This window comes from Stegodyphus dumicola, chromosome 9 (assembly GCF_044657685.1).
Source record: "Stegodyphus dumicola isolate Sdum_Otavi_A_Nest chromosome 9, ASM4465768v1".
Taxonomy (NCBI): Eukaryota; Metazoa; Arthropoda; class Arachnida; order Araneae; family Eresidae; genus Stegodyphus; species Stegodyphus dumicola.
This window is the reverse complement of record NC_140776.1, coordinates 18,468,304-18,485,734: the sequence shown is the minus strand read 5'-3', so window position 1 is coordinate 18,485,734 and position 17,431 is coordinate 18,468,304. Positions and strand designations below refer to the sequence as shown.

The 17,431-nt window shown below is 33.3% G+C and overlaps 1 protein-coding gene across 5 annotated transcripts in view; it reads right to left on the bottom strand.

Annotated features, from left to right (window-relative positions):
* Window positions 1–17,431, bottom strand: part of LOC118192095 (cell adhesion molecule Dscam1-like) — a 1,228,438-nt gene that overhangs the window by 777,007 nt on the left and 434,000 nt on the right. For all 5 annotated transcript variants that reach the window (XM_085823258.1, XM_085823260.1, XM_085823262.1 and 2 more), the window contains exon 7: window positions 9,698–10,105. In XM_085823258.1, coding sequence (XP_085679384.1) covers window positions 9,698–10,105 — 408 coding nt within the window. The remainder of the gene's footprint in view (window positions 1–9,697; window positions 10,106–17,431) is intronic.

Below are 17,431 nucleotides of genomic sequence, written 5' to 3'. Positions count from 1 at the left end.
TTCATAATTTGCAAATTAATTAAGTGCCATTTTTTCATTAAAATGCCATTTATCACAGATATGCTTGACAGTATAATCGATTTTCGAGAAGGAAGAAAACGTAGCATTGTGTCTCTGCTTTTCTTCTTGTGTGCCGTTTAGAATAGTTAGTGAAAATCTATACTGTTAAGGATATTATTTGGCTGTTTAAGAATTTTTATTTCTTGTGCATAAGGGGAAGTACTGAATTTAGAAACTACTTTTGTTGAATCTTTTCTCATCTTTATTAGCCCAATCGTCTATAAATTTCATTTTGAAATTTTGCGTTGATTCACAGTAAATGCCGGTTCAAATAATGAAGAATCTAAATAAATGCATGTGTATTTCTCGCACTGTGAGAAAACAACGGTACCTAGAGCCATCCAATTTTGAATAACGTAATCTCCCACCTAATATGGACATCTGGAAGCCCCAATTTGGAATTTGAAATTTGTTTTATTACCGATTTCATATTTTGTAATACATTAATGAATTTTTGGTTAACAAACTTAAAGATTTCAAAGCGCACAGTACAACACTGTATGGAAAAAATTTAAAAAAAAATTGAAAAAAAAAAAAAAATCGCCAGCGCGCGAGGCTATGCATCGGAAATTCTAAAGATGTGCTCGTTTTAAAATTATTTTGCAATAGTGCTGTTGAATTGAATTTTATGGTTTAAGTGTAAGTAACATGATATTTGATAAATAAAGGTAACACATAAATTGTTAAAAAACCGACCCTTTGTGCGTATAATAAAATTTATCATTTTTTTTTTTTATTTATTCTTTTAATAAGTTGTTTATTTATTTATTTTTAGTAGTATCGAAACTCACTTTTGCGTCGTAATCGCTTTTCATATTGTTGCCAAAAATCGTTATCGGGTTATATTATTGCAAACATTTTATAATGATGATTCTGTACATTTGTATATATCTTTTTCACATTATAGAAAAAAGCGACAGCTCGAAGCATCGAAAAATAATATTCTACTTTCAGCGCTAGACTGTTGGCATTCAGCAAACTATAACACATTTTAGCCCAAAAGGGATGTTAGACCAAAATGGTATATTAGTCTCGAAACAGCATTTTGAGTTGAATCACCATAAATGGCGCATCACTTTTCGAATTGTTGCCTTTAAATATCACTGCCTTGTATAATATTTAAATAAATTATTTAATGAAAAATCTGCATTCATTTATGCATATTTTTCGCACTGTGGGAAAAAAACAAGTTACCTACAGCCATTACATTTTGAAAAACCCAATTCTCCATCCGAATGGGTACTTGGAAGAGCGAATTTGTTTTATTACTAATTTCATATTTTGTAAAACTTTAAAAAATTTGTGATTAATAAAATAAACGATTTCAGAGAGAGAGCAGTGGTATATGGAAAAAGTAAAATATTTCTATCTTCAGTGAGCGAGACTGTGTATCGGAAATTCTAAACATATGCTGTTTTTAAATATTTTGTGATTTTGCTGTTGAACTGAATTTTATGTGTGTTGAAGTGCGAATAACATAACATTTATTAAATAATGTTAACACACCAAGAGTTAATAATAAAAAGAAAAAAAAAATTAAAGTCATTTTAGTAAGAAAAGTGAATATTCATATGATAAATTGAAAAAAGACCGAAAAAGACAAAAAAATGTATTCCAACATTGAACATCAAGACTTATAAATGTATACTGCTATGCTGCTTTTAAAAGTTTTGTAATTTTGCTGTTGAATTGTATATGGCGTAAGCACGAAAAAAATGATGCTTAATAATAAAGCTAAACGAGAAAAGAAATGGGTTTTAGGAGTGCTTTTAACATCAGACTGATAGACTGCCACCTTCGCGAGGGGGTAAAAAACTTGAAAAATCCTTTATCGGAACGTTAAAATTGGAAACCTTTCAGATTTTTTTCTATTTCACCCCCTATTTAATTTCAAAATTAGGGTATTTGAAAGCAATGAGGTGCCACTGCATCAACTAAAATGCTTATTACCTCCACGCACCAGGGTGTTGCCATTCAGTAAATTGAACTTTGAAATTTAATCTTTTTGTTACTGAGTAGAAAACCAAGTGATTGAAAAGCAATAAACACTGTTCTGTAAAATACTTTTTCTGTTTCTTAATCCGATTGATTTCAATGTAGTGATAATGACATAAGAATTTAAATTAAAACATGTTTAATTAAAAACATTAAATATTTTTATACAATGATATTATTTGAACACTTCAAAATCATTTTTATTATAATGATTATAATTATTAAAAACTATTATTGTTACTTTTCCTAAGGGGGCTGCCAAATTTTCAAAGAAATAACATAGCAAATACACTATTGGAAATTCTAAAGGTATGCTAACACTGTATCGTAAATTTTAAAGATATGCTGTTTTTAAATATTTTGAGATTTTGCTTTTAAAGTTATATGTAGCGTAAATGCAAAGAGTAAGTGATGCTTATTAATAAAGCTTAAAATACAAAAAAAAATTAGTTGTGTTAGCAAGAGTGAGGTACAAGAGCAGTTTGGTAACCTGAAATACTCAGCGGGAGTATAGAAAACCTTAAAACCTTTTTCTTTTCTTTGCCTCCATGCCGTCATAGTGTACATATATGCTAAGATAGAAAAATATTTATCACCTGTACAGTTTGAAAAATTGCTAGTTCTTAAAGGTTTCAAAGGTTCACTCATATTTTTTATCACTGTGACGTCATGGTGAGTTACATTATCGAAACATCTGTCCTCCATGCAGCAAGAGATATTGCTCTTTCTCACAGGTATTGCCATTCTACGTTTTATAAGATTTGTATAAAATGTTTTTTAAGATCTGCGTTTTATAAGATCGTACACTATAAGTAAACATACGCCAATTTTTTTTTTTTTTTTTTTTTAATTCTCACTTCTTAAAAATTGTATTTATTCAAGTCTAAAATTTGTATCATAAGATCAAACTTGTAAAAACTCAATTTTATAAACTTGTAGAGAAATTAGGTTATTTCGAAGCGAAAGAGATGAAAAATGAGCAATGCCTCGCCGGGACTCGAATCACGGATTTCTCGAATACTCGCCGAGTGTGCACTACACCAGAAGGCATGCTAAGAAGGCGGAAGAAATACCCTATATACCCCCCTTTCTAAAGGGCGACTGGGAATTAGGGGACCCAATCGCCAAATCCTGGTGGTCGAGAATCATCATCCACCACCTTTTTTAGTTCGAGCGCCACTGTAGAGACATAGCATTTTTCGAAACAAGGAAATCGAAGAAATGAGCAATGCCCTCGCAGTGACTCCAACCACGGGCCTCTCAAATACGCGCCGCGTGTGCTGACCACTACACCGCGAAGGCGGGAGAAATATCTTATAAACTTTAAAAAATCTGATTGGTTAATGAGATTATTTGTGGAAACTTCGTCATTCTAGAAATGGCTTTAACGCTTTTAACAATTATATTGACACTTCATTCACTCTGAGCTTTGCACAAGTTAAATGCACGCGAAAGAACTCTGTCTGAGAATTGTTGGTCGATATTATTTTGATATTACTACAGTAATGACTGTAGTAATATCAAAATGTACAGATGAACATGGATTCAAACCCTAAAACAAAAGGCGGAAAATACATTTATTGGACCAAAAATGAAGTATTGAAAGCCAATAAGTTAATAGCTAGAGGTACAGAACGTCAAAACTGAACATCCGGATGATGTATACTAGAAAGGAAGTTCCAGTTTTAAGGCAGAACTTCCATTAAAATTTTCCTACTATTGCATCAACGCTTTGCAAGCCGATGAGAGTGCATAAGGAGCGCACTTGACCATTTGAAAGAGGGCGTGAAAAGAAATAGTGAATCCTATGGAAGGATACTTTCCATGATGCTGGTAGTGATGTTTAAATAATAGCCGAGCGCAATGTCAAGAAAGCAACGGTCCATATGAGGAGACGATTGGGCAGGATGACTACTTTCAAGCATCTAGCTTCGTAATTCTCAACGGTCGGATGAATGACCAGAACATCAATGGCCGGAAATACCATTGGTAGGCGATTTCAGAAACGAGATACACACTCACGACGATCATTCGGGAGTAACCTTTACTTCTGGTCTTACTCTAGCGTGTTTGTAGTAGTCCTCTATCCTTCAACGTATAATCTTATTAAATGCAGTAAAATTGTCTTCAGAGATGATTCCTGCTTCGAACTGACCAGCAAAGACATGTCTGGAGACGTATTGGACATTGTTGGTATTTTGATATGAATGTAGCCCTTCACACAGCCTGACAGTAGTGTTATGGTCTAAAATGGCATTTTCATTGATGTCAAACAGTTTCATAGTCATCCGTGACTCGTTTACAGCACAAATGTATATCGATGATATTCTACACCCTATTGTATTGCATTTCCTTTCGAGATATTCAAGGCTTACATTTCACCAGGGTATTGCCGGCCGTATAAGGCAATTATTTTAACTGATTGTCGTCACGTTTTTCAAATACTTTCTCAGTAAAGCCCGCTTGTAGTATTAAAAACAGGCGCCTTCGACCATCGCAGGAAGTCGACGATCCAACAGCTGAAGATAGTTTGTCAAGAAATCTCACAAGAGCTGCAACGCCACGTGTCATTACAGCTTGCATAAGAGACAGAGCTGGGACAACGTCTTGTTCATTTATTCTTTCTACGCTGCAGTATCTCTTGACTAAGCCATTCACAACCTAATATATCATATCTACCGCAATTATTTCGATTTGGATGTACCTTTCTTGGTGAGGCACAGCCCCCGTATCAGAATGTGTTTTTGCTCTTTGCGAGCTGGATTTTATCAGTTTAGAACTTTAATAAAACATTTATTTATGCAATAGCAAAGGAAATTTAATTAGTAAAAGAATTCTTAATACTCTGAATGTGCTAGTGAAAGTTTTATTGGAAACAAATAATTTTTATTTAAAATGTTATTGGTTCGAAGTTATTAATAAACTTGAAATAATGCTCTTTTTTTTCTACAATGGTGGGCGCTTATCTAGATATAGTGGTGTCTTTATTATGGAGGCACTTAATAGGTAAGCCACCTTTGCTTCCCAAGAAGAGACAGACAAATTTTACATCCATGCCTTCTCCAGGATTCGAACCCGGGTCCTGCGGTATCGCAGTCAGGCTTCCCTAACCACTACACCGTCCGGGCGGCTGAAATAATACTTTAAAATACAAGTATTATATATATATATTTAGGTTGTTTAATTTATATATATATATAGTCTGCGTATTCTTGCTAATGTTGATATGGTTCCTAAAATTTCGTGCATTCATTATATAGTATTATATGGCTTGAATAAATAAGTAATTGCTTGTACCAAACAGTCAAATATATAGACAGAATATCATTCATGATTACAGATTGTCAGTCCCCCCCCCGAGTATCGATTTCTTAATCTGGGGAAGAATGCGTGAAACATAAAACGACATCTATTCATTTAAAAGATTGCCGTTCATTGTGTTATAAGCTGCATTTAGATTTAATAACGGCTGAATCTTTCTCATTAAGCTTGGATTATTCCGGTATATCACTGCTCGTTTTTAAAGAAGAAGATAAAAATACCATTTTAGTACACGGGTAACACGTGACATAAGCTGATTATAATGACCTGAATTAATCGATTTATGAATTAGATATGCGTATAATTTCACTCTATCCGACAGCAGAAGACGAGAAAAAACGATTGTTAGGCGAACTCTGTAACGGCAAATGACAGTATAATGATGAAAAGATTTTTCTTTTTCCACCCATTAAATGGAAAAGGAAAAATCAATGAGATATTTCAGAAAAATGGGAACAGCGTAAAAAGAGGGGAGGATACAAAAAGAGAGTGAAAAATTTAGGTGCGCCAGTGTTTCATAAAGAACTATTTTTATTCCTTCTTTAGAAATGCAGTTCTTAACATAGCACACGGTGGGAAAGTTTAAGAAACCCTAATAAAAAAATAAGAAAGAGATTATGGCTAGTTTCATTCTTTTCGTATTCGGAGAATTCTTTTCGCTATTTTGTATTTTCTTAGATTTTTTTAAAGTCTCGCTTAACGGAAGTTATAAAGAAATAAACGGCGAAAACCAAGTAGAAGGAAGCATTGTTTCTCTGAGCATGAAAGTATTTTTCTTAGCTATGAGCCTGAGAAAAAAGCGATTTTCTGGATTAAAAAGATCTTTATAACCGAGCGTTTTTCACATTTTCACTCTATATCGCTCCATTCTGTATTTCGAAGCACGCGAAACACTCTTTTGAGAAATATTTATTTGCGCTATGAGGTCATTTTGAAAATGGCTAAGTTTTCAATGGCAATCAATACAGCTCGCTTTCCTTATTAAATCCCATTCTGAAGAAAGAGCGTTCAGTAATATGTTAAGTAAAAAGTAAGACTACAGATTTCTATACCTTATATTTAATTATTTATAAAAATGTAAGTTAAGGGGACTCATACACTTTAAAACCCATAAGATGTTTGAATAGGTGACTATTGCAAGAATTGGGATTACTTATTGATTTTAAAAGCAATTACTTCCAACTTTTTACAGCTGACTACATAATATAGCTGCTTTCTGAAATAGTAATCAGAAAGTTTGTGTTGCCACAAATATTTTTATAATTTAATCCGCTTTGTGACAACATTTTTCGTCATGTTTCCAATTTGCGCGCACAGTTTAAAACATTCTGTTTCATAATTTAATTCCATATTTAATATATAGCTGTTATAACATTTGGAAACTACTGTGAACCTAAAATTCTATAAATTTCATATTCAATTTTTATTTTATTTTGAGTTCAGTTTATAAAATGTATTTTATTAACAAAATTTGTAATGTTTTCGTCCGCAAAATTTTTCAATATTAAAATATTTAACAGATTGTTGGTTCAGTTCAAAAATAGTGCCCATATAAAGAATTCCATCTAATTTCAAGTATGTACCATTAGCCATTTTTAAAATATCATGCGCGCAAGGTGGAACCATGGCGAAATATTTTGTCACAAAGAGGATTAAATTACAGAAATATTTGTGGCAACACAAACTTTCTGGTTACTATTTTCGAAAGCAGCTGTATTATGTTGTCAGCTGTAAAAAGTTGGAAGTAATTGCTTTTAAAATTAAAAAAAAAAAAAAATCTCAATTCTTGCAACAGTCACATATTCGAAGATCATGAGGGGTTTAAGGTGTATGAGTCCCCTTAAGCTATTCTCTTGCATTTTAAAGCACAAATATAAAGTGAATGGCACAAGCCCACTACATTCATCGTTCAATTAGTAAAATGCTCCTGTCGTTGGTAAGAGCCTTGAGCACCATACAGATGACAGCCCCCAATTTTTAGAAAGAACACTCCGGAGAGACGTGTCCGAGGGTCTCCCCCACCTCTTCCTCTCCCGCCAATTTCTCGAAAGGACTTGTGTAATTAGAGTGGTCCCATGCCGCATAGACACTATACATACCCAAACTTCCTTTTTACTGCCATGTATTTCATAAGAAAAATTTTATTTCTTTAAATATCAGTCCTGAATCTGAATATGTATGAGCATTCTAAAATTAGAGAAGATATTTTTCTGAAAACCTTTCAAAAGTGGTAATAAAAGGGTTGCGAAGATGTAAAAGTTTTATTATGGCCTCTGCGAAAATAAAAATTCCAGTAGATTCCAAGTCTAACCTTTGTGTCAGAAAATTGAATGTCTCTCCCTCTAAATATTCTCCCATTCCCATACGTGTAAAATTAGCAGACGTGTAAGTCATTAATATCCGAAAATTTTCAACAGTAATCATAAGTAGCTAAAACGATCACCTTTAGTTTGCGTAATTGCTCGAATAATCGTTAATTTTTACGGCCAGTAAATAAAATAGGATTTAAATTATCAAACATTATATTTGGAATTTTTACATATGAGTGTCAGATTTTTATATTTCATTCTCCTTTGATATAAAAAAATATTTTATTATAATGATGAATAAGAATAAAAATTTAATCATTTCTTTTTAGCTTATAAAAGTAAAAAAAAAAGATTTTATTAATTGAATTTTTACTCTCTGTTGATAAATGAAACGCTAGAATTTGAGATTACCGAGTCGTTTCATGTCAAAGGCTGAAATTAGAACCATGAAATTCTGAACAAGTTTGTGAATTCTCTAATCGAAAAAATATATATCTAGGAGTAATATTTAAACACATTTAGCTTGACGTTAACTTCTTTGACATCATATTTATAAATTTAGTAATATTTATGCAATTGACAAAAGTAAAAGATGTAACACAAAATGTAAGTAACAGTGAGAGCATCTTTCATGCGAAGAATATAAAATAAAAACTCTTGTAATATTTCATTACTGGACTAAAAATCATAACTTTCACTTTTCTAAGTTAACTCTTTACACTCGAAGCCTTTTTAGCTTAGGAGAATCTGTAACTCGAGACGATTTTCCACATATTTCATGAATTTCTTACAGCTTATTTAACGTTATTTCACACACAATTGAAGAAATATAATGGCTCTTTTATGTCTGAATATACTTGCGATCTTTGGCTATTTCGCGTAATACAGGCGGTACACTTTGAGGTATTTCTTCGGTTACTGTGCACGTTATCCAATCTGAATTTTCTGTCTTTTCTGCTGAATCACTGTTGCTTTCATTTTCACGATACTATTACATTCACTTTTCGCTTTCTTACACCTTCAACGCTATCTCGTTAAGTAGCCTATGCGCATACGTAATTTCATTCTTCATCAAATAAAAATCGAATGTCAATCGTTCATCAAAGAAAAATCAAATACTTTTCACTTAAAGTGATTTTTTATCATATTCTATGCTTATTGGGTTCCGTAGCTTTGAAAATAACATTCCTGTTGCCACGAATATGGAGTCAGAATTAACGTCGATGATTCCTGTATCTAAAAATAATAGATAATGAAATAGAGTTACCTCTTGAGTTATCTCAACAAATCAAGTGGTGACTAAGGCTAATTTCCCGCGCTGTTCTCCCGCTCTATTGATTTCCCGTTTTAGCTCTGCTTGTTTTGTGACAGCGAAATCTACTGTAGAACGCCGCTTCGCTTCAGCTTCGCTCTGATTGGTCGACGCTTATCCCAAACTTGGCGTAAAGTTGAAAACTTTGAACCCTATGCCACGAGCGCTAAACCAGATTTTGTGACGTAGCGCAGACCGGTTGCCTTGGCAACGGAACTCAGCTTTAACCACCCTTTACGCCCCCGTCTGAACGAAGCTTTAGAGTCACCTCTCGAGTGCAAAGGGTCAAAATTATACCTCACGTTAACTTTCACCTTTATTTGGAATTTTTATAAGTCTCTGAAATTTTCCCATATCACCAACTCCTTGAATAACCGAACATTTACTACATTCTTGTCGGAGATACTCAAAACTGATTTCAGGCCCCTTTTATTTCCTTCGATCAGGCGCACTCCTTCTACTCACAATAGCTTACTTCTTTTGCAAACGAAAGTTGTAACAGCAGTGCCCTGAAGTTGCTTCCAACGAAAATAGAGAAGTGAAAAAGGTTTTATTTATTTGTTCTATTTTTTTTTTATATTGAATGTCTTCATTAGTTTACTATTATTAGTACTATTAGAGCTTAATTATTATGTTGAAGTAAATTGCACCATTCATTCACCACATTGAAACTACAATTAATAATAAGTTGTAATATTACCTTTCCTCCATCGTATATTTCTCAGTGGATGTCCGGAAACAGCGCAGTCTACGTTGACTTCGTCTCCAGTAACAACCGTGACATTATCCATTGGATGGATATATGGTGAACCAATAACAGATAGCCGAGCTGAATGGCTTATAGCACCGATCTCGTTCCTGGCATGACATGAATAGATTCCTCCGTGCTCTGGTGTAATAGATGAAATATTGATGAAACTCATCAAGAGTCCTTGAGAATCCACGAAATCGCCTATTCTTACACCAAGACCCTCAACCACTGGTCGGCTATACAGCCTCCAAGATACTTGAGGTAGTGGGTTACCAGTTACCAAGCAACGAAGTGATGTTCTGGAACCGGGTCGAAGTAGATGATCGGAGAAGACCTCTCGAAATTCCGGAGGATCCTCTGAAATTACAGAAAGGGCATATTTAGTACAAATACTTCATCATTTTACATAGTAAATAATGTAATAAATAAATGTAGATTTCCGCATTTATTCGAAATTTCGAATAAATGCGGAATTGTTTATTACCGGATAAAAAATATATGAATTATTGAACACTTTGCGAAAAACATGAGGCCGTTCCATGTCGAAGGCTAAAAGTGAATTGTGTAATCGATAAAATACATATCCTTGGGTAACATTAAAACAAATTTCGCTTGAAACAGCTCTATAAAATCAGCGCAAGTAGCATCTTACAAAACGAAAATAAACACATTAATATTTAATTATATTTATTTAAAAAGTAATAATAATAGAATTTCTATAGACATTATGTAAGACTATAAACCTGTTTACAAGAAAGGTGATAAATTCTGAAAAAGAAATATACTTTTAAAACGCTATAGGAAGGGTTTACAAATTTAATCTTATCATTAACACTTTCTTAAAATTATGCTAAATAAGAGACTATATGAATCTCTTGCAAAAATAAAAGCATAATAACTATTTTCAATACGTGTCTATTAAAGATAAAGAGGTCTAATCGCACGTATGTTTGTGAAGAGTGACTAAAATTATAAGGTATTTCTCCCACTTCCCTAGCGTGCCTTCGTGGTGTAACGGTAGCACTCTGGGCCGGTAATCCAGAGGTCCGTGGTTCGATTCCCGGCGAAGGCGGTTGCATATTTTTCATCTTTTCTGCTTCTAATAAACCTAATGACTCTACAAGTGGCGCTCGAACTAAAAGGGTTGTGGTTGATGATTCTCCGCACCCAGGATTTGGCGACTAGGTCCCCTAAAACCCTAGTCGCCCTTTAAAAAGGGGAGTATATAAGGTATTTCTCCCACTTTCCTAGCGCCCTTCATGGTGTAGTGGTTCTGCACGCTGGGCCGGTATTCCAGAGGTCCGTGGTTCGATTCCCGGCCAAGGCGATTGTTAATTTTTCATCTTTCCTGCTTTTAAAAAACCTAATGTCTCTACAATTTGAATCAATATATCTCAAGTTGTGAATTTAAAACTTTCTAATTTTAAAATTTATTTTATAAAATTTCTAAATTATAGTTCTCGACTGATGAAAGAAAACAAATTTAATTTAAAATCCGCATACCGAGACTGCAAAATGATTTCATGGAATTAATTATTAAAATAGAAACTTCATAATTTCTAGAACACATTTTTTACTAAATTAATACAAATTCCTTCTAAAAATTGAAATAGATTGATTTTAAATTTAAAATTACGTATTTATTTGATGTTTGTATATATATATATATATATATTCTGATGATAACAACATGCTAGGTTTTTCAGAAAAGTATTTTAAGTATCTTATTTACACAAAAACAATTGCAATAGTTTTTGTATTAGTAATAACTAAGTACCATCATAGTTATTTTGTGGGTTTATATAAGTATGTTCATTAGAAACCTAATAATAATTATTTTTATTCATACATGTGAATAAAAATATTTTTATTTGATTCTTTATTTCCTAGTAAATTTAATGTAAAAATTATGGGAAAACAACAACTGTATTTTTTAACATACATTTAATATCTAAAATACGCTAAGCAAAAATGCTTTTGGGAAAAACGGTATGAACCACTATTAACTACCCCAAAATGTCGTTCTTCATCCAAACAAACCAAGCTCGTGTCTGGTTGGACTGTAAAGGGATTACGTACTGTGAGCTTTTACCAAACAACGCGAGATAAATTCAGAGAAGAGTTGTTCCCAATTAGATGAATTGAAGACTGTTAATGAACTAAAGCATCCAAAAATAGTGTATCGGAAGGCCATGTCTTGTTCCATCAGAACAATGCGTGAGCTTATGTGTCTTTGATAACTCGACAGAAGTTGTTGGAGCTCAAATGCGATAATCTACCTCATCTCCATATTCACCAGACTTCGCGCCCTCTGATTTCCACCTATTTCGAGCATTACAGGAAAATACTTCAAATCTTTGGTCGAGATAAAAATCGCATAGAAAGGCGGTAGAGACATTAAGTGATTTTGAAGCAGAAGACATGAAATATGAGCAATGCCTTCGCCGGGGCTCGAACCTGGATTTCCCGAATACACGCAGAGTGTGATACCATTACACCATGAAGTACTACCGTATATAATCTCCCTTTTAAAGGGCGAGTTGTAATTAGATGACCCAGTCGCCAAATTCTGGTGTTGAAGACTCATCATTCATAAACCTTTTAGTTCGGACGCCACTGAAGAGCTTGATTATTTTGATGCCGGAGACCGAAAACATGTGCAGTGCCCTCTCCTGGACTCGAACCTGGACCTATCGAATATGCGTCGAGTGTGTTAACTGCTACACCACGAAGGCATGCGGAAGGATGGAAAAAACACATTATATATTCACCATTTAAAAGGGCGACTGGAGATTATAGGACACATTCGCCAAATACAGCTGCTGAAGAATCATCATTCACCACGCCGGGTGGATCCACGGTTTCAGTTCGGGCGCCACTGCAGAGTAATTTAGAATTTTTCGAAACAAGGAAATCGAACAATCCACAATGTCCTCGCCAGGACTCGAACCTGGACATCTCGAATACGTGCCAAGTGTGCTACCGTTACTCCAGGAAGGCATGCAGAGAAAAGGGTGGTAAAATCTCAATAAATGGATACTAAAATTTAAATCTTCTGAATTTCGGTTTCCCTTTAAAATTGGGACGGACTTTCCGGACAACACAATATGTTTATATAAATTAAAAATTTCGCAACTTGTAATTTTAATTAAACATTGATCGAATTTTGTATATACGTGACAACAAATTGCGTGTAATATCCCGTGTATGGGTTTTATAATTTCATTCGAAATAAAACGCAAGCTGAAATTTCAGTAAAGGTTCTAGTCAATACAACGTAGAAAATCACCTTTGGGTATCAATAAGAAAGTTTAAAGAATGTCTTTAAAGTATTGTTTCTTTCTTCTTATGCGAAATCAGTAACAACAAATTTCAAAATGTATATATACAATTTAGTGTTTAATCAAGGAACAGAGATCTTTTTTCCATATTTCTTACAAATGTGTATTTGCACAGAATTCATAAGCATGGGCACATGCAGTCAATATCAATAACTCAGAAATACTGAATCAAATGCGTTTTAAAAATGTATGTTTTATGAAAAGTTTGGCATCGATTTCTGAAGTTCTGAGTACTGTTTAAACCAAATACAGTTGAAACAGGTAAAAAGTTTTATTGTTCAGTTTTTATTTAGAAGTTTTATTACGATCAAAGTTAAATTTTATTAAAATGTATTATGCCATATTTCCATATTTCGTTTTTCAAATACTACCTGTAATGATTTTATATTATACTACAAGGCAGGGGCTCTCAACCGGTGGTATGCAAGACAAAAATAGATGGTACGCAAGGAAGCAAAGTATTTTTAACTAATAAATTCAAAAATTAAAAAACCAACATCCTGATTGAGTTTTTTTCTCTAACACTCGTAAATTTATGCGATCTGAACTAAGTAGTGGTGGTACTAAATTTTTGTTTAGATGATACGATGACTGCTATAGTCAATAGATTGAGAACTGCTGCTATAAGGTACTTCGTCCTTCCTTCCTGCATGCATTTGTGGTGTCACGGTAGCACACCTGGCGCGTAATCGAGAGGTTAAGGTTCGAGTCCCGGCGAGGCCATTGTAAATTTCTTCAATTTCATGACTATGAAAAATTCAAAGTTACTCTACAGTGACACCTGAACTAAAATGTGGTGGACAATAATTCGTCATCACCAGGATTAGGCGATTGGATCTCCTAATCTCCAGTCGCCCTTTAAAAGGGGTGTGTATAAGGTCAGTTGGAGCATTTTTAACTGTCCTTTCTATACAGTTGAACACTGATAAACTTTGCAATAGACTGGCCCTCAGCAAACAGAGTTACACAATAAATGTTTTCTTCAATAATAATAAGAAAAAAAACTGATCTGTACACCACATGACTTCTTTGTACGGAATATTAAATTATACGCATTTTTTCTCGCATTGCATTTAAATTTATTGGATTGAATTAAATCTACTTCGCCGAAAGCGCATAAACCACAATAGAATAAATGTATTCTTTAAAATTCACTCTAGTATTTGTTTACCATAGCGACACTCTGGCGCTAGATTCACTCAACAGTATTATATTTCGTTCATATTGTAACTCATAATGCACAAAATTTATATCATTTAAAGAATAGAATTATCTAATCGTTGCCACATGTTCTATTCAAATACTATAATAAAGCTAGAACGATGTATAAAAGAAATTAAGCAAACGAAACAAAAAGGAAACAGTTTTTCACAGACGATTGAGTACTTCTCAATCAATTAATTCAGTTCTCACTTCGCGACAAGGCAAAATACATAAAAAGTCAAAATATCTGTATTAAAAATTACGAAGTAAATCTTAAACACTTATTTCCTCGAAAAAATTCCAGGAAGGATTAAGCATGATTTAATTGGCGAATTTAATAAATGAAGGCGTTATCTCTGTTGTTGCGAAGCTAAGTTTCTCTAGATTGACAAACAATCCACTAGTCTGCTGTTTGAAATGTAAACAATCAATGGCCGCCATCAAAACAAAGGCTTAGCGGCACTTAAACAACTTTAAAATTGTTGATAATTCTAAAACTATTGCATACGGATTTACTAAAGGCATAAAAAACTTAACCAGAAGTTTAAAAAAACATTATTCAATCATTTTTAAAGCAAAAAATGTACACTTTACAAACATATACGAGTAAAGAAACTGAGATCACTGAGCCGGGTAACAGAGGGGATATATATATAAATATATTTATATGCGTTTTGTGTGGTCGATTGCTACCAAAATACGAGGTGTACATCTTCATGTTATAGCAGTCCTACATACAAAATTTCAACGTCCTGAGGCTACTCGTTGTTGAGTTATGCGAGATACGTACGTACATGCGTTCGTACAGACGCCACGAAAATTTATCTTCAGAATTCATTTTAAAGCAGTTTTATAATTTTTTTGGAGGAAAAGAGGATTTTATTCTGCTCTTACGTACAGATATCACGCAAAAACCTCGTTAAATTGTATTCGATAGCGGTCAAAATGGATATTTTCGTTGAAATATGCTGCCTGAAACTTTTCACGATTACAATACTTCCTTTTTACTTCGTACAAGGAAGTAAAAAAAAAAATGGAAGTCATGATTGATTCTTTAAATGAGAGAAAGCCTAAAACAATATATGTTGTAAGCACATTAATTGCCAATAAGAAATATCTACAATTTCAAAGATTCGTAATTACTTCTCATTCTGACTTGAAAAATTTTTGGTCCAACAATGCATTTGACATGCTATCCCTACCAGTTTTCTCAACATTGACTATGGAGAATTCAAACCCATCACGCTACACCATATATTGTTAATATTTGAGGTAATATTAACATTACTTCCAAAATTCAAATGAAAGTCAGTACTTCTTCCCGACACTCAATATATATTATGAAAAACTATTTTCTCTCTCCCTCCAGCATGCCTTCCTGGTGTAACGATAGCACACTCGACTCGCATCCGAGAGGTCCAGGTCAGAGTCTCGCCGAGGCTTTGTACCCTGTTTTCGTCTGGAGCTTTAAAATAACCTTAATGCCTCTACAATACTACACGTACTTCTAAGAATATTTTCATATACTGGAGCATGTATAAAAGCAACCTTCTCGGAAACTGCTTAGTTTAGGATAAAAGCACTTAAAGAAAACTTTAAGTTTCTAATCTTTAACTTAGATGAAGAAGATAAAAAATTTCAAAGAATAAATAAGGATTCTTCTAGCTTTCAAGAATAGTGTTTACGCTTATATAATTTCTAAACAGTTTTCTTTCAGCCTCCCTTGTGTTATATACATTCCAGAACTTTTCAAGCCGCAGTATTTTGACATCCTCATAAAGAATTTAAACTCGTTATCAGAGACGAATGTTACAGAAAAAAATTGGAAACCTAAGAGAGAGCACGGAGGGGCTAAACAAAATTAATGCAGAAGGAACAATGTTTGATGTTAGGTTCGAAATCTAGAAAAGAAGAGTTGATTAAGGCTCATGAAAAATGAAGTTCCACAGAAGTTTATTAAGGAGTAAACTTAAAACTATATAACACGAGTACGACCAGAAAATAACTAAAGATAAATTGCTCAAAAGATAACTAAATAACAAACTGCAGGAAGAAAATGAAACGAAGAGAAGTAAGGTGGGGGCAAGAAGACAGGCGATATAGAGAGAAGATGGATAGTACAGAGAATACAGTAGAAAATGAAATTTTGAGCAGTGAAGAAAATTAAAATGGAAATATAAAATTAAAAGTAATTTGATAATACGTTATCTTACTTAATTTTTAAATATTAAATGCCATTCTGAAGTTTTGTTGTATCCTATAAAGGAAATATGATATGTACGATATAATGAGAAATATTATTGCAATCCACACAGCACTAAATATTCAAAGTAAACAGACTTTATAACCAACGCGCCATATTTTCTCATTTTCTTAACATTATAAATATGTGAAAAAATACTGGAATTCAAAACATAATTGAGGTTTTTATATTGCACCCCCTAGTTCTTAATATGAAAAATAAAGAGATTTGATTATTAACGTCCGATACACTTTGTTTGATCATTAGGTATAAGTAACTAAAACCTCATTGCCTCAAGATCTCAATTAGTAAAATAATTAAATAGTTAGTATATGATTTGAGTTAGTATATGATGAATTTTTAGATTTTAAAAACGGCGTTTGGCTAGAGATACATTTCTGTTTGTTCATTAGGCATAAGTAACCAAGGAAAACTCATTGTCTCAGTAAAATAATTAAATGGCTACTCATGTTATGTTTTTAGATTAATTATGGCTAGTTTATGTTTGGATTTAGATTTTAGAAACGGTGTTTGGCTAGAGATCCTTTCGTGTTTGATCATTAGTTATAAGTAACTAAGGAAAACTCATTGCCTCAGCCTCTTAATTAGCAAAATAATTAAATGGCTAGTATATGTTAAGCTTTTAGATTTGCTACGGATAGTATATGTTATGGTTTTATAATTTAGAAACGACGTTTGGCTGGAGATACATTTCTGTTTGATCATTTGGTATAACCAATGAAACCTCTTTGGCAAAGGATCTCAATTAGCAAAATAATTAAATGGCTAGTATATCTTATGCTTTTAGATTTATTACGGCTAGTATATGCTATGCTTTCAGATTTTAGAAACGGCGTTTAGCTAGAGATAATTTTCTGTTTGATGATTTGGTATAAG